This window comes from Otolemur garnettii, unplaced genomic scaffold (genome assembly GCF_000181295.1).
Source record: "Otolemur garnettii isolate 467f Iridium unplaced genomic scaffold, OtoGar3 scaffold00007, whole genome shotgun sequence".
Classification (NCBI taxonomy): Eukaryota; Metazoa; Chordata; class Mammalia; order Primates; family Galagidae; genus Otolemur; species Otolemur garnettii.
Window position 1 is genome coordinate 3,830,009 of NW_003852402.1, and position 17,977 is coordinate 3,847,985.

Below are 17,977 nucleotides of genomic sequence, written 5' to 3' on the forward strand. Positions count from 1 at the left end.
CACCCACTTGGTTACACCCTCGGGCCGAGCTGTTCACCTGCGCCCTCTCCCTGTGAAGTGGCAACCAGGCCACCCAGCTTTGCTCCAGCTTTAAAGACCATAAGCCATCAGGGGCCGGCCCCACTGAGGGGATAAAGAGGATGTTTCTGGTCCCATCAAAGGCTCTGGGACAGCTTTGAACACTTCCTCCCTCGGGAAGGCGGGGTGTGTGGGCAGGACTCTAACAGCCTGGTCTTGTCCACAAGGCTGAGGCCTGCGGTTTGTGGCCCGGCTTGCTGGGTCATGCTCTAGTTACCAGCTCTTGGCCGCCAGGGACACTCCCCAGACAGAGCTGTGTGAGGAGCGAGAGGGCGAGGCCCAGAGAGAGGCAGGAAGACACAGAAGCAGACTCTTAAATCTTGTCTGTCCCAGGAGTGAGCTGGTCTTACTGAGTGCTAACCACAGACGCGCTGGCCCCTGGGCTCTTTCTAAAAGCAGCTCTTTTAGGTTTTAAAAATTACTTTCTGAAATCAGATAATAAATTCCTTAAGAGGCTTGGCTTTTTTTTTTTTTCCTTTTTTTTTCTTTTTTGAGACAGAGTCTCACTCTGTCACCCAGGCTAGAGTCCTGTGGCATCAGCCTATCTCACAGCAACATCAAACTCCTGGGTTTAAGCCCTTTTCCTGCCTCAGCCTCCCAAGTAGCTGGGACTATAGGTGCCCCCACAATGCCTGGCTATTTTTAGAGATGGGGTCTCTCTCTTGCTCATGCAGGTCCCGAACTCCTGAGCTCAAGCAATCCACCTGCCTTGGCCTCCTGGAGTGCTAGCATTATAGGAGTGAGCCACCACACCCAGCCAAGAGGCTTGGAATTTTAAAAAGGAAGAAAGAGGGATAGAAAATAGAAAACTCCAGTCTTTGGGGTAAGCAATACTGCAAGAGGGCAGCCCCTTCACCTAGACCCCTGGCCTGAGTCCCACCTGTGCTGGTTTACCCTGGGTTGGCAAAGCAATGATCCTCCTCCTCAGTGACTTATCACTGCAGCTCCTGTGGCCTCAGAGTAGCTCCCCAACCAGAATGGAGCAACCACAATAAAGCCCAGGGCGCAGGCCGATGGACCTGTGCACCTGGTGAGTCAGCGCTTCACTCAGTGCAGTCAGGGCCCAGTCTCCGTGCAGAACACCCAGTCACTGCCCACATGGCCCCACAGCCTCCCGCTGCTCACCGTCATCCCAAGCCAGGTGAGCCCCTCTTCCCTCTCAGTACCCAACGCATGCCCTGCTCACTGTTGTTTGGACATGTTTCTAGAGGCCGGTGCAGGGTCGGGGCCTCTGTGGGCTCACTGTCTACCCAAGCGCCCGCACCTACTTGGTCCAGTAAGAAATTATCATCTCCAGCACTGGGAGGGTGGCAGAGGCTGCCATAGCGAACAGTCTGCCCATTTCAGCCATGACCTCCCCGTGCAAGGCCAACCAGCCCACCCTCGGGCTTTGAGGCACCAAGACCCTATACAGGGCAGCCTCTTCTTTCGCTTTCATGGCTGCATACAAGTTAGAAATTGAGGTCACAACCACAGCCAGCCTTCTGGAATCCTCAAAACCAGGTGCTAACAGACGCCTGAGAGTGAGTGCACTTATGATGACACGGCTTCAAATCAAGGACGTGGTTTGGAGAGGCACCATCCCTGCCGGCCAGGCCGATCATAACCCACAAACTCTTGGGATGCTACGGACTTCCAGCCCAGTCCTGGAGTGGCTTCTTCCTAACCCAAGCATAGGAAGGAGCAAGGTTTTGAGTTTTCAAGCAGATAATAGCAGATGAGGAAATAGCCAGGCCCAAGACCAGGCAGCCCCAGTGCCGGGAAGAGCAGGAGGGATGCCGGGAGGCCAGAGCTGCTCAGCCAGCAGGAGGCAGCACCTCAATTGTGAGCCAGGACACCACCCCAGGGCTGAGCAGTGGACACAGGTATCCACTACACCATCAAAGGAAGATGCTGACCCTCAGGTAGGGGCACCAGCCGCCAAAAGCCCAAGACAGGCTCTAGGTCAAGAGGCTGAACCTTGGAAACACAGGCAGCCCAGCGGGGCACCTACTGTGAGCAGTTCCAGTGCTATGAGGAGGGCTCCTGAAACACCTGGCAGGGGGGTGAGGGTGGTATGAGGGAAGAACTGTGACCTGGGGTCCTCACCACTCCTCAAGGAAGGTGCTCCCTGAACACTCAAACTCCAGTGGCCCGAGAGTAAGCCAGCTCACTATGACACAGGGCCACACAGCCCTATGTTTCGGGTGTGGAGTCTTTGGTGCTGTTCCCATAGTAACCCGGCCAGGTGGAATCTAGCTTTCAGGTGGGTCTCCGGACAACGCCTCCATAAGTCATACTGGCTCCCTGGCTTTTGGCTGTCACGGGGACATTGCTATCTGCTCACCTGAGTCACAGCATTTCCTGACATCTGCATGATACAGATGAGGAAACTGAGGCCCAGAGAGCTTGCCCAAGGTTCCACACAGGCAACAAGAGGACTGTGGTTTCTGTTTCTGCCTGGCTCTGTGCAAAGGCCTGGGCTAAGAGCATGACCACAGAGCCCAGGCTCATTTCCAGTCACTCCGTTGGCTTTCTGAGACCAGAGTCACAGATATACAGGGCCTGGGAACCAAGGACTGGGAAATCCTTGAATGCCCAAGTCCCCCATGGGAGGGCACTGAGGTCACAGCATATCAACTACCTTCCCAGGCCTGGAACCAGGCCACTGGGACAGCTGACACAGACAGATGATGGCAAGGCCTGAGGGACTTACGTGTCTGCAGAACGGCGGTAGTTCTCAGGGCACTCGAAGGCCAGGCAGCGGAAGCCGCCCTGGATGTTGAAGCAGGTCTCATTGATGGAGCAGTTGTGGATGCCAGTCACACACTCATCAATATCTGTGAGAGACCCCAAAGCAGCACAGTGAAGGCTAAGGCCATAATAGTTGACCCTGTCTGCAGACAGAGGCGCCTAGGGTGGGGCGGGATTGGGCCATCCTTGCCCTCCACTGGCTGGTTTCTGGAGCCACACTCTATTCCAGTTCTTTTATTTATAGGATATTTACATCTATACAGTAATAACTTATTATTCATGACCTTTGACGTGAGTGTAGCAATTATAAAAGCAAACATGGTATATAGGGCCCCAGGAGCACCCAGCAGGGATAACTTACTCAGTCCTCCTGAAGTCAACTGGGCTAATACTGTTACAATCCTCATTTCAGGGAGGAGCTCACAGAGCTTAAGGGACCTCGCCAAGGTCACACATTTTGTAAGTGGCAGAACAGAGTTTTGAACCCAGCCAGGCTGGCACCAGAGTCCCTGTACTAATCACCCCACCCCTCTCCACGTCCCCAAAGCAGGTCATCCTTTCTTTCTTTTTTTTTGAGATGGAGCCTCAAGTTGCCCCCCTGGGTAGAGTGCCATGGCATCACGCTCACAGCCACCTCCAACTCCTGGGCTCAAGCGAGTCTCCTGCCTCCGCCTCCCAAGTAGCTGGGACCACAGGCGCCCGCCACAACACCCAGCCATTTTTTGGTTGCAGCCGTCATTGTTGTTTTGGCGGGCCCGGGCTGGGGATTCGAACCCGCCACCTTAGGTGTATGTGGCTGGCACCTTAGCCGGTTGAGCCACAGGCACCGAGCCAGGTCATCCTTTCTTGACGTGTGGCTTGTCACATCCTAGGAGGGAAGGGGAAGGAGCTACTAGCTCCATGTCACAATGAGGAAGCCAGGCTTAGAGGGGTTACACTCCCTGCCCTCCATCCTGGGGCTGTTGGCTATTTAGACTGGACCAGAACCAGGGCCGAGATCCTGCTCTTGGGCCCAGGGCACCACCATGAGGCCTTGGAGATGGGAAGCCACCTCTTTTCTCAGTGATGCTCCAGGTCAGCCAAATGGTGGGGCTCACCGAGCTTGGGAGGCGCCCGTTAAGAGGTGCCAAGGGCCTGATCTTTGGTGACAAAAACAGCACTCCCGATCTCAAAGGCTATGGCTCAGGAATGTGTTTTGCTGTGTTTGGGCAGGACCCCAAGCCGTGGCAAGGGAGTCCAGCCAGGAGGAAGAAAGTCATTTGCTCCATCAGAAATGTGAAAACACGGGGACGCCCATCCAGAGCGCCTCCACACAAGTCCCTCCCAGAAAACACCACAGCTCTTGCCTGCTTTTGACCAGGGCCACCTCCTCACAAGCAGAGCTCCATCTGCAGAGCCCAGAGCCTCCAGATCAACAGCCCCATGTGGGCTCATGAGGAAGGGGCTGCACAGATGCCCCTGACACTCAGCTCCCAGTGTGTACACTCAGGCTCACAGATGCCTACTTAGCGCCCCTGTCAATGATCAAGTGGATGGTCTCAGGATGCAGGGCCCCCAGAGTGTCCTTAGAAATGGAGGCTGAGCACAGATGGATGCACTGGCCCCGTCACATGACCCATGCAGGAGGTGACCCCACTGCCATTTGTCCAGGGTCTATCCCCAACCAGACCACAACCAGCTCCTTGCCTGGACAGGGACCAGCACCTGGGGACAAAGGGGACAAAGGCTCTACCCACAGTAAGAGTCTGATGAAAGATGGAATCCAAGACTGAGTGAACAAGCGCCCTGCTGAGGACAGGGTCTCCCAGGCACTGAACCCCTTTTCCTCCTAGGCAGGCACCTTCCTAGAGGGAGTCAGCCCCTGTTCCAGCCTTCTCAGGGCTGCCAAAGGTGGGGTGGGAGGGCTGAGGTGTTCCTGCCTGACAAAGCCTTCTTAGGGCTCTGATGGCCCCAAAGACAGGTATGCTGGGACCCAGAGATGACAGATTGAGCTGTGTGTGGATGCCCAGGACATGCCTTGGATGATGAGGCCTCTTTTCCCTAAATGGGCCCTATCTGTGGGATGGCCACTGGCCAGGAAAGCACAGCCCCCAGCCTGGTCTCAGTCCAACACTGCAGAGCCATAAGCACAGCCCAAGTGACCCTGGGAAATTCTGCCCACTAACCTTGACAGTTGCGGCCATTGGGTGCCAGCCTGTAGCCAGAGGAGGGGCAGCTGCACTGGAAGCTTCCAGGGACGTTGAGGCAGCGGTAGGAGCAGATGTGGCCCCCGGTGGGCAGGGCACACTCATCGATGTCTGCAATGGCAAAGCTCACCTCAGCATCCTGAATCTCACACATGGCCATGCCACCTGCCACCCTCTGTTCCATAAGGGGCTGGACTGGGGTCTAGGAGGGTAGTGGCATGTGGTGAACTGGACACAGGAGGCCTCAGAGTGCTGAGGCTGGGGCAGCTTCAGATGATATCATATCAGAAGGTGAAACCGAGGCCCAGAAGGGAGATGGGACTAGGCGAGGTTCACATGGCAAGTTCATGGTGTGCAGTATGCATGTGTGTATGCTGGGGGGCGTAGGCAGCAATTCACTAATAAAAACACACCCTACATTAAAACAGAAATAAAGAGTTGCCCCTTCAAGCACCTACTGTGTGCCAGGAACTGTAAGACGTGTTTTCAAGGTGTCTGATTCAACCTCAAATAATGAGGTGAGGTTCAGGTGAACCCACATGTCACAGAGGAGGACGCAGAGCTGTGAGTCAGGGATGGGGGTGGTCCCCAAGCCCTTTCTGCACCTTTAGGCCATGGGCAGCCACCAATCCCCAACATGTGCGGCCTGAGGTCTCAGTGCACATAGCGATCACCACCGTGGCATGGTTATTAGAGAGCAATCCTGAAAGAGGTCTGTTTCCATCCTAATTTCACTCCCAAGAATGGGCAGAGTGTGTTCAAACAGGACTCAACACAGCAGCCGTCAGCCTCAGGGCATTACGGTAGGTTTTGCAGGGGAAGCCCCAGCAGGCCCCTCCCTATGGGCTCTGAAATGCAGGGCCAAGGGCTGTGGCATCAGGGCCAGTGAGGGCACCCTCACCTTCACAGGTGACCCCGTCCACGTCACTGAGCTGGTAGCCCCGCCGGCAGTAACACTGGAAGGAGCCATAGACGTTGGCACACTCCTGGCTGCAGGGGCTGCTGCTGCACTCATTGATGTCTGAAAGAAAGAGGTCCCAGGACCACCACTCAGCCACACCATGTGCCCCTCCCAGCTCCACAGCTGGGACAGCAAAGAGAGATCCCCCACCTCCCTCCACTTAACACACATGGAAAGGAAGTCCAGGGCATGGGGCTGGGGGCTGTTATCTCTCCATCCCTGCCCCTGCCCACTTCAGGCCACACCCTCTCTGCCCCAGATGACAGCAACAGCCTGCAGCCTTGGCCCCTCCAATCCTGCCCCCACCAGGCTGCCAGAGTCTATTCTATGGACATCTGATCCCGTCCCCCCACCACCTTCACCTCCCTGATGGTGCCCTGCACCACATTAGGGGGGGCCACAAATAATTTTAAAGATCGTTTATTCAATCATTTTCAAAAGCAGTTTGAAGCACAGTAAGTGTATTCTTGTTTTCACCCTTTTTTTTTTTTTTTGAGACGGAGCCTCAAGCTATCCCCCTGGGTAGAGTGCCATGGCATCGCGCTCACAGCAACCTCCAACTCCTGGGCTCAAGCGAGTCTCCTGCCTCTGCCTCCCAAGTAGCTGGGACCACAGGCGCCCGCCACAACGCCCGGCTATTTTTTGGTTGCAGCCGTCATTGTTGTTTGGCGGGTCCGGGCTGGGGATTCGAACCCGCCACCTCAGGTGTACGTGGCTGGCGCCTTAGCCGGTTGAGCCACAGGCGCCGAGCCTTTTCACCCTTTTTTAAATCAACATAATTTCAGTGTGCCACGGAAGTTTAACTATAGGTTCCAGTGTGCCATGAGATGAAAAAAATTGAAAAATACTGTCCTACACAGATGACCTCAAGTGAGAAAGGCCCTTGGTGACTGGGCTCACACACCAACACCCCGTATGCCAAACTCACTGGGCTCTCAGCAGCTCGGGACTATCCCTAATCTGTTTCTTTTGCCTAGCGCAGGGGTCACCAACTGTACCCCATGGACCAAATTGGCCTGCCACTTGTTTTTTTAAATAAAGTTTTATTGGAATACAGCCACACTCATCCTTTCACATGGTTCTCTGGCTGATTTTGTGCTTGTGGAGGCTGCCAAAAGAATTTACCCTTGGTTCCAGCCCAAACCTGACCACAGGGCTGACCCCCCTCTTTCTTAGAAGCACCCGCTTTAGAAAGACTTGCCAATGTGAATCCTTTCTGTCCCTTTGTCTCTAACACGCTCAGGAGTGTCCTTCTACGGCCCACGAGTTAGTCCTTTGGAATGCTACCCTAGGAAGGCTGGCGTGTTGTGTGTGGTGGGGGCTGTCTCCTGGCCTCTAAGGGAGGGCCGGTCAGCAGACAGGTGACCACAGCCTTTAGCACTTCCTTCCTGGAGTGCCAGCAGTTACAAAGTCGCCCTCCTGTTGTTTGGGGGCTCGGGGTCAACGCCCCCTGGAGTCTCTCACCCCTTCTGCATAGTTGGAGTAAAATCTGTCGCCGGCATTCACACCACGTTCAGTTTTTACTTCTCTCTGACACAGCAACCCATTTCCCTCATGAGGATGCTGAGGCAGGGTGAGGTCAATCACCGTTATGTGACTCCTCAGCGTCACATAGTTGGCGAGTCTCACGTCCCCAAATCCCACTCAGCCTTCTCAGTAGCTGTTAGTCCCCACATGGCCTTGCAGGGTGAACGTTATCAGAACAAAGCAGGGTGGGAGGAGGTCCTCTCTGCCAAGCAGTTCTTTATGGGCCCTTCCCCACTAACACGGTGTTTAACACGTGCTGGAAAGTGAACACAGGACTGCAGGAGGAGGTGGCCCCCAGGAGGACAGCTGGGGAGGGAGTGGACGGGCCCCTCACCTTCACACGACCGGCCGTCCACAGAAAGCTGGAACCCCACGGAGCAGCTGCAGAGATAGGAGCCGGGCGTGTTCTCACACTTGTGGCCACACAGGCGCCCTGGGTAGCGCTGGCACTCATTGACATCTGAAACCACAGGGCAGGGCAGCTCAGGGCAATGTCCATTCACCCTCCTGCCAACAGCAACAGCTCACACCCTTCATCCCTACCTCCTTCAGCCTCATTTCTCAGACAAGATTGGTAAAGTGACTGTCCTAAGCACAGGGCAAGTCAGCAGCAGAGCTGGGACCACCCTCATGGGCCCATCTGTCCCCTGGGTGGGCACCTTATCCTAACCTTTCCATGGTGGCTCATTTGGACAAGTATCCTCCTGCCAGTGCTCTCCCTTAATGCCCACACAGAGGGTCCCCCCGGATCTGGCAGAGGGGCCATAGTGGGTGTAAAGGAAGCCACCAGACTCCCCCGAGCACCTGGCGATGGCTGGCGCTGGGGAAGGGTCTGGCCTCACTCCTGGTGGTGTGGTCCCTACTGGGGCCCTGAGCTAATGGCACCTCTGGCCCCTGTGGCCCCAAAGGTCAGCAGTGAGTCTCTGGGTAATCACTAACACTTCTGGCATTTGTAGACCTATCTCATCAACACTGGATGTCTGGGCCAAGCAGAACACCTGTCTGGCAGGCAGGGTGGAGACTCACACCCCGGAAGGCCCTGCCAGGGGCTGCCCCCTGGGCAGCAGCAGAGCTGGAGTGATAATGAGGTCTCCTGACTTGGGGTCCTCTCTCGGGCTTGCCTGCACTTGGGTGTTCCTGAGACGAGGATCTGATCATGGTCACTCTGGTGCCATCTGGCTGGGCACCACAAGGCTTGCAGGGACATCCACATACCCACACACATCCTGCTGATGCCGTCGAAATAGTAACCAGCCTTGCACTCGCAGCGAAAACTGCCAGGGGTGTTCACACAGCGGTGTCCTGGCCCACAGGGCTCGGCGGGTGGCGAGCACTCATCCACATCTTGAAAGGAGAGAGAAAGGCACGTTGGAAACCTTTAGTGTGCTTCCCCCAAGATGATCAGAGAGGAAGCCAAGAAGGAGCAGATGAGAATGCGCGTCGACATGCAGCATCGCCCTGTCCTCAGCCTGACTTCCCGCGCCAGGGAGACAGATGCAGCGCCTCCCCTCAGGGACACCTGCTCTGGCCGGCCAGCAATGACCCTCATTCAGGGGAAATGCCCAGTGAGCTGGGAGACACTGAGAAAGTGTCCTGGTAGTCGTTAAAGAAGCCCCTTCCCTGGCAGGAATCCAGGCAGGCTGAGTGCCCTGGGTCTGAAGGCACATAGGAGCAGGTGTACAAAAAGAACAATGTAAGAGGAGAAAAACACACAGAGAGGAAAGCTCAGTGTTTGTTTGGGGAGTGGTGAGACCTATTTCATTTGAATTATAAGGTTTATAAAGTCTAGCCAGCTCAGGAAGACTGATCTGTAAGCAGAGGCATCTGTCCTTTGTCACTAATAGGGAGCTGCAGTAGAGCCGGGAACAGAGAGGGGTGGAAGAGCTTTGGGCTCAAACAAACTGGACAGACTGAGGAGGTGAGGCTGACGCAGAGGATGGGCTGGTGGTCTACTGCACCAGTCCAGGTGCAACTCCAGAGGCCTTTGCCTGGGGACTGGTGACAGGATGGATGGACAGGCAGAAATGGCTCTGCATTGGGGATCAACGCTCCTCAGCCAGAGAAGGGAGGGCATGTGCTAGAAGCAGACAGAGAAGCTCTTTTCTTTTTCTTTTGTTTTTATATACCCCCAAGTGGATAAAGGGTGTTTTCCTTTTTAATACCAACCAACACAGCGAGTCCCCTCCTCGTTGAGGTGGTAGCCACGGCCACAGGTGGGCACGTTCTTCTGGCAGGTATAAGAGCCCTCTGTGTTTATGCACGTCTGCCCGGCAGGGCACGGGGCACCAATACTCAAACACTCATTGATATCTATAGGAGGAGAGATGGAAACAGCGCAGTTAAACATGGAGGCCAGAATTCGGAGAGCAGATATCCAAAGGAACACCCCTTCCCTCGTCTTTGCAAGACCACAGATGGAGGCACTCTGGCCCCTTCACCCCAGACCACACAGTAGTCTCCCAACTGGTGCCCAAATGCCATCTCTGCATGTCACCTTGGACACCACCTCTCTGGCCCTTCCTCCCGCCCCTGCCTGCCAGGATTCCTCTGCCTTCATGTGCTCCATGGAGCCCTTCCCTGGGCACGCTGCTAAGGAGACAGTGACCGTCCACTCTGCAGCAGCACTCTGCCCCCAGCAAGGCTCTGGGCACTTCGGGTGACTGGCCAAACCTCTCCTGCAGCCCTCGACACTCAGGTTCTAACAACATACCCACTGCCCCTGTATGGGCCACTCAGGTCCTTCACATCTGCCCAGGAGCTGTGCTGACTCATTCTGGGTTGGCCAGGATGGGAAGTGCCATGGCTCCCCAAGCTCACTGCACAGCCATCTCCTTCCTCAAATGGACATGCCTCTGACATCTCTGACATGGGGGGGGGCTCTGATGAAAACAATACAAGCCAGAGGGACCCAGTGAATGACCCAGGAGGACTGGTCTACATATTATTTCATTAATATCAAATTAGTTCACTCTGATCAAATTCAGAATTCAAAACACACAGGGTGAACTTCCTACGAGACATAGTCTTTGAACAGGACCTACATTTTAAAAAATCACCCTGTTCAGACACTTGTGAGCATCTGAGGCCAGAGGAACCAATGGAAGGAAGTGACAGTGGGGGCCCCTGAGTGTAAGTCAGGAGAAGGGGCCACTGGACCTCCGTCCCTGCCAGCCAAGCCCCATGGGCATCAGTTGAATCAGCCCTGACTCCTCTCCCCTGGGGTTGGCCTTCACATCAACCATGCAGCACTTTACAGTTTACAAAAACTTTAATATCCACAACTGCTCTCAAACTCCATAGCTAGCTTACAAGGCAAGGATAGCCTCTTGGCATCTCAGGGCCTTTGAGCAAGATTATATTGTTATTATCTGTGCTTCATAAACACAACACCAAGGCCCAGAGAGATTAAGTAACTCTCTGGCCTCATAGCCGGAGTCAGGGGTCAACAAGGGCCCAGGTCGAGAACCAGGGTCTCTGGCCTTCCAGCCAGTTCAAGGTCTCTTAAATCAGTGATCAGCAAACTACAGCCCTTAGGCCAAATCCAGCCCATTGCCTGCCTCTGAAAATTAAATTTTCCTAGTACGAGGCCAGGCCCGTTCTGTCACGTACAGCCTGCAGCTGCATTCAGCCTGCAACAGCAGAAGAGAGCAGTTGTCACAGACACTTGATGGCTTGAAAAGCTGCGATGTGCAATTTCACCCTTTATAGAAATAGCTGGGTGGTCCCTGCCTTGTATCAAGAATATATGGGATGTAGGACTGAAGACCAGCCTGAACAAAAGCAAGATCCTCCTGTCTCTACTAAAAAAATAGAAAAACTGAGGCAAGAGGATCACTTGAGCCCAAGAGCTTGAGGTTGCTGTGATATATGATGCCACGATACTCTACCTAGGGTGACAGCTTGAGATTCTGTCTCAAAAAAAAAAAAAAAGAAAGAAAGAATAAATAGAGCATTTAGCAGAGTGATTGCTGCCCCCCGCCCCCCCAAGCCTTATACTCTCCTCTCTCAGGCTGTATCTCCCAGACTCTGTTCTGTGGAATAATAAGGTCCCTTGGGAGTCCTCTGGAAGGATCAGGTGTGAGATGAATAAACAAATAAATGGAAGAGTGAATAAACAAAGAACAAATTGATGTCAAAGTCCCAGTAAGTTTGAGAGCAGTGGGCAGTCTCTCCCCTCACAGGGACTCACATGGGAAAGCTTGGCGAGCCCTGCAGTCAAGGTCCTTGCTTCCTTGGTTCCATCAGTCCCCCTGGACTCAGTGGAAACCCTCACTGCCCCAGGACCTGTGTACACGCCCAGGCACGGGTGGACCATGCTCTGGCCCATTCCCTCCTCCCCACCAAAGCAGAAAGGAAGACAGTGGGAAGGAGGGAGAGATTTGGGAGAAAAGGAGAAAAAAACCTGAAGATGGTGTGATAGGCTCAAGGCCCTCAGTGACTCAACCCCAAGGTCCTGGAAAATTCTCCACTGTACAGTTTCCAAGGCCCCAACCTGTCCTTTGGGCCAGCCCAGCGGGCAGGGATCCTCTGCTACAGGTGGCCTGCTGCATGGTGGAGGGAGGGACAGGTGCCGGAGGCCTCAGGAATGGTCCCTGGAGCCCTGGGGAGATGGGTTCTGGCTACTGTGGGGTCAGCACTTCCCTCCAGCCCTCTCCCAGATGGCCTGACTCCTACCTTCCTGATATAAAATAGTTTCTAAATACATCATCAAGTGGCAGAAGCCAGTGGCAGAAAGTCCAGCCCCATCATCATAAAAAATAAAAAACCACGTGGGAGCAGATCCTGGAACAGAGGCCAGGGTCCCCCAGAAGGGTTTACTTTCTGTGTTTAGGTTTCGTCTGCTTATTTCTAAATAACGTTCATTAAAAGAATGACTCCTGAACTTAGTCACAAAGATTGAGAGGACACACGCCAACCCTGGGGGCTCTCTGAGAGGGGAATGCTGGGATTTTGACACTATCACTGAAGACCCAGAGAGGTGGCATGAAAGAACAAGTGCCACCAGGCTGGGCTCCAGCCAATGTCCTCCCACCAGCCTTAGGCTTCCGTGGGCATCTGGCTTGCCCCCCAAGTCTAAGGGAGGACAGTGAGGGGGACAGTCCCTCCTTTCCACTGCTTCTGCACCCCGAAGAGGTAAAAATCAGGGCCCTGTTGAGACCTGCAAATGGCTCTTTGTGGAAATCGGGGCTAATTTTGCCCTGAGTCGGTTTCCATCACAGCAGATGTGAGCCCCCCTCCACAGCCCGGCTGAGCAGGCCGCAAGTCTGAGCAGGGCCCTCCTCCCTCCTGGGCCTAGGAGAGTGGTAGCCTCTGGAGATTGGCAAGGAGCCAACTGGCGGCCAACCTGAGGCTCCCCCAGCTCAGAAGCCTCCCCGACAGGATGAAAGGGACACTGTGAGAGGGGAAGGCCAGGTGAGGTTCAGACCAGGCCCTGTCCTAAGGGCTCACTGTTCCATTTGTCTTTAAATATCTCAAAGTGGTTAAAAAAAAGGGATGTGGGGAAAACTTTCAATCCAAACCATTTCAAATACATGATCAATACAGAGATATCAGAGGAAGAGCTGAAATAGAAGTAAGACAGAAATTTGCAATCCTATGCTCACAGCCATGACAGCCTTGAGAGAGCAGGATGATACAGGCACTGAAGGTCGGGAGGGGGTTCTGACTAGTGGCATATGCAGCTCAGATTTCTTATCTTTTCTCTGGAAAAATCTCTCTGACCTTAAGGGCAGGACCTGGGAGCTTCTATCTGGCAGAGGAGGAGGAAAGGCTGTGGATCTGGACTCAGATGCTGACCACAGGGACCGAGCCAGGTAGTTGAGCTGAGTTGCCCCAGGGGAAAGCAGAACTCATCCGTTGTCCCAGAACAGGTAACCCACCCCCAGCCCCAGCAACTTCACCCAGCTCTCCCATCCTTATACTAGGTTTACATGGGATTTTTCTCTCCTTCCACGTTGTCTTTCTCTGATATCGACACAGAGTATTTTTTTTATCATGGTAAAATATATGTAACAGGGCTTTTTTGTTTTTTTGAGACAGAGTCTCACTCTTTTGCCCTTATAGAGTACTATGGCACCATAGCTCACAGCAACCTCAAACTCTTGGGCTCTAGAGATCCTCCTGCCTCAGCTTCCCAAGTAGCTGGGACTACAGGCACCTGCCACCACACCTGGCTAGTTTTTCTATTTTTAGTAGAGATGGGGGTCTCACTTGTGCTCAAGATGGTCTTGAACCTCTAAGCTCAAGCGATCCACCCACCTTGGCCTTCCAGAGAGCTAGGATTACAGGAATAAGCCTCTGTGCCCGGCCTCACACAGGGTATTTTTAAACAAGTTTTAATAGATTAAACAGCTCTGGCAGGGAACTGCCATTTACTGAGTGGTTCTTATGTAACAGGCACGTCAGTGCCTTCATCCTCAACCCTATCAGCCAAACATTATGATTATTCCCATTTTATAGGGGAGGCAATTGAGGCTCAGAGGAAATAATTTTCTTAAGTCAATCAGTTTGAAACTAGGTGTCTTTGACTCTAAAATCCAAACTCTTTCTTTCTTCTAAAGTTGGTAAACTTACAGCCCTTGGGCCAAACACAACCTGCTTTCTGTTTCTGTAAATACAATTTTATTAAAACATGGTCACGCCCAGTTATTTGAAACTAGGTATCTCTGACTCTAAAATCCAAACTCTTTCCTTCTTCTAAAGTTGGTAAACTTATAGCCCTTGAGACAAACACAACCTGCTTTCTGTTTCTGTAAATAAAGTTTTATTAAAACACTGTCATGCCCAGTTGTCTGCGGCTGCTTTCCACCATGTGGCCCACAATGCCTAAAATATTTGCTGTCCAGCCCTTTATTCCAGCCCTATTCTATACATGATGCCCCCACTGGGATTCTAGAGGCCTGGCCCACTGCTAGATCACTGCCCACCCGGAGCACCCTGCTAACACTGGCCGCAGCACATCTTACCAATACAGTTGCCTAGAGCATCTTGTATAAAGCCGCTCTTGCACTGTAGCTTGGGTCTGCAACGGAAGGATCCCAGAGTATTCTGACAGATAAAATCGGGGAGGCAGTTATGAATACCACTCTCACACTCGTCAATATCTGGTACATCATAAAAAAAGGAAATGGTTAGCAAGAGTTCTGCCAGAAGCATCGTACAACACTTTAAAATCACAAGAAAGTTCTTTCTAATGCTCATTATTCAGGCTATCACCCCAAACATTCCAACAGAGGGGTCATGCACAAAGGCGAGCTGGACAGTGCCCCAGCTGCTGAAGACGGAAAATGCTAACTTTTTTTTCCCCAAGGCTCTTCAGAGGCAAACTTTCTATTATAGAATAAATAACCCAGGCATTTTCCTGGCAGATATACATATCATTATTCATTCAGGCTAAGTGTATGTTTAGTTTAGCTCATAAAGCCATTATCTTAGTGGTAATCAACATAGTCTCTATTATAAACGTTTTCATTCTGAAGTCTTCACAATATCGCAAATATGAACAATGGTTTCTGTCATGATAGGATAAACAGGGCTGCCCTTCCCTTGAAGTTCATGCCTGTCAAGTGTGCAAATGTCTAGCCTCCACTGGCTGCGTCATTGGGTTCTCGGGGTCCAAACCACCCAGCCAGTGCACAGGGGTGGCGTGGGCTGAAAGGCCCTTAGATGTTAGGAGGGTGTGCCTTGCTTTTGAGTCACCCTCATAACTCAATAATCAACATTTTTATACAAGTGGCTTTCTTCTTCTGATAGACTTTAAAAAAAAACATGTTCTAAAAGATCCTCATCAGAGGCTGATCTGCCAAATCACATCTCTGGCTTAGCAGGAAAGGCTGGCAGCCAGAAATGTCATGTTTTCATGTGGTGGAAGGGGATGTGCTTTGAACTTCAAGGAAGCCTGGAATCAGATGGAAGGCAGCTGTTGTGCAAAAATAGTTGTGGATTCCTTCTGGTTTATTTATTTATTTATTGTAGAAAGCACATGTGAGCACCTGAAATTCAGGCCTGCTTTTAAATGATCATGTACTAAGGTTTTTTGGAAATCCAAATTTGCTATCACAAGCTCAGCACCATATGAAGGTAAATTTGGGACCAGTGCACTACTGTCAACTTTTTAAATGTTCTGAGCATCACTGTCACACTTTCCAGCCCATTGGCCTAGGACACACAGGGTTCCATTCACACGGGTCTAACCACTTCCCCCCTGTGGAGGAGTGGGCAGCGGCCGGCAGCCACCCAGCACCTGGGAGCCCACACCCCGGGCCCACTGCCACCTCTCCCACCATGCCATGCCCACACCTGGGGGAGGAGGAGTTTACCTTTGCAGTTATTGTCCTCTGTGAGCTCATAGCCAGTGCCGCAGCTGCTGTCTCGCTGGCAGCGGAAAGAGCCTGCGGTGTTGATGCAGGACTCTCCCAGCCGGCAGTTGTGGCTGCCTGTGATACATTCGTTGATATCTAGGGGAGACCAAGGTGATACCGTGAGTAGCCAGAAAGCACAGGCAGTCCTTGCATTTTCTCAGAAGGAGCATGCCTAGAGCCACCACGGCAGTGCTTCCCTGCACCCATCTCTTCTCCTACTCAAACCAGGCCGAGTCCTGTTGCAGGCTCACCCAGGCTGCGCACTGGAGCACAGTTGCGGGGACCCACCGCCAAGTCCGCAGCAGTGACCTCACTGCCCTGCTAAGCTTCAGCCTATTGCTCTTCCTAGGTGCCAGGTCTGGACTGTGAGCATGTGGTCCCCCAAACCCCATGGGGGGCAGCATCTTCCCCATTGCCCCACCTCACAGAGGAGGGGGTAGAGAGTCTGAAAGTGTGCCCAGGGCGACTTGGCAGATCCTGGATCCAGAGTCCTCTAGACCCCAAATCTGGTCTGATCCTCCTTCCCGGCCCTGTTGGTTATGTTCCCCAAGCCTCAAGCCCTGGCTGGGGCTGCTGTACCTGCAAGAGTGTCAGAAAGCTGTACAGGCCCCAGGTCACCCCGTTCAGGCCCTGCTCAGACCTCCAGCATGGGCTCCTGAGTACCAGCAACCCATCAGTCCTGCCAGGCCCTAGGTAGGAGACACTTACCTTCACAGGAGACACCATCAGGCAGCAGCTGGTAGCCCACAAAGCAGGAGCAGACCACCCCATCTCCCGTGTCTCGGCACTGCTGCTTGCAGGGCCCGCCTCCTGGAATCAGAGCAGGTGTGAGCTGGGTGACCCAAAGCAAGTGAGGCTCAAACTTCCAATGACATCAGCCCTGACTCCCTTTCAGGTTTAATTAACCACCAAATGGCTCACGGGAAGCAAAGCATCTCACCTCGGCAGCGGTCGTTCAGGTATGGGTCCTCCTGTTCCTCCTGGATGGCAGAGATCTTATTACCTAAGGGGAAAGAAACCAAGACATTTACCCAACGTGTTCATATCTTAGAAGAAGCGCCAAATCCTTTCTCTTCTTGTGAATATCAGGCAGTAATGCCCATTAGTAAATCCTAGTAAGTATTGATTTTGTCCTACTTAAAATTGAATTACACTTATAAATGTAGGTTAAATCTCTACAAGATCAATGATAGAGAAAGAACACAGGCACAAGGCCTGGAGTCACTGATATCACACTGCACTGTTACGCAGTCCCAGATACTCGGGCATCTCAGCAAACACCTCACTATCACACAAGAAGCACCTCTAAGCCTAAAGCAGGCACACAGTAAAGGTTTAGAGTTAGTCAGGCTCAGTGGCTCACACCTGTAATCCCAGCACTAGGGGAGGCTGAGGCGGGTGGATGGCTCAAGCTCAAGAGACCAGCCTGAGCAAGAGCAAGATCTGGTCTCTACTAAAAATAGAAATTTAGCCAGGCATTGTGGTGGGCACCTGTAGTCCTACCTACTCAGGAGGCTGGGGCAGAAGGAATGCTTGAGCCCAGGAATTTGAGGTTGCTGTGAGCTATGATGATGCCACTACATTCTACCCGGGGTGACAGCGTGAGACTGTTTCGTCTAGCTTAGTGGTATGGGTTGACCTGCATCCCCTGATTGGCTTTTATCAAATAGTTGATTTCATTTCTAAAGGCTGACTCTCAGTTTCTCTACTTGCCCCAGCCAGCACTGGTTAGGGAGGAAGAGAGGCAGAGACGCCCTCCCAGAGGAGGGAGCACTGGGGGGACATCTGGGGCAGGGGCTGAAGCAGATAAAAGACAGGAGATATAAAACATCTGGAGACACAGGAGAGATGAAACATCTGGAGACACAAAAACCACCCCCACCCCCAGCCCCGGACTGCTAACACTACAGACATAAATCAACAAAAATCCTCCCCAGAGACACAGCAGAAATCCTCTACCAGGATGAAAAGTTTGGGTTTGTTTAATATGAAAATATCGTCTCTGATTTCAAAAGCTGAGTAAGGAGCTGGAATGTGGTCCCAATCCCCCTTTATGACTGTGACATCTGAAATCAGACCAATGGCATCCAAGGGGCCTTGGAGGACTTAAAAATTAAGGACAAAAAGTGAAA

General features: G+C 52.7%; 1 protein-coding gene across 2 annotated transcripts in view; it reads right to left on the reverse strand.

The window, feature by feature from the left end:
* FBLN1 (fibulin 1) overlaps positions 1-17,977 on the reverse strand; it is a 74,505-nt gene that overhangs the window by 33,757 nt on the left and 22,771 nt on the right. For both annotated transcript variants that reach the window (XM_012801185.2, XM_003783112.3), the window contains exons 5-14: positions 16,786-16,848; positions 16,554-16,655; positions 15,804-15,941; positions 14,451-14,588; positions 9,652-9,795; positions 8,701-8,829; positions 7,820-7,945; positions 5,899-6,018; positions 4,977-5,108; positions 2,774-2,897 (exon numbers count right to left, since the gene is read on the reverse strand). In XM_012801185.2, the coding sequence (XP_012656639.2) occupies positions 2,774-2,897; positions 4,977-5,108; positions 5,899-6,018; positions 7,820-7,945; positions 8,701-8,829; positions 9,652-9,795; positions 14,451-14,588; positions 15,804-15,941; positions 16,554-16,655; positions 16,786-16,848 (1,216 nt within the window). The remainder of the gene's footprint in view (positions 1-2,773; positions 2,898-4,976; positions 5,109-5,898; positions 6,019-7,819; positions 7,946-8,700; positions 8,830-9,651; positions 9,796-14,450; positions 14,589-15,803; positions 15,942-16,553; positions 16,656-16,785; positions 16,849-17,977) is intronic.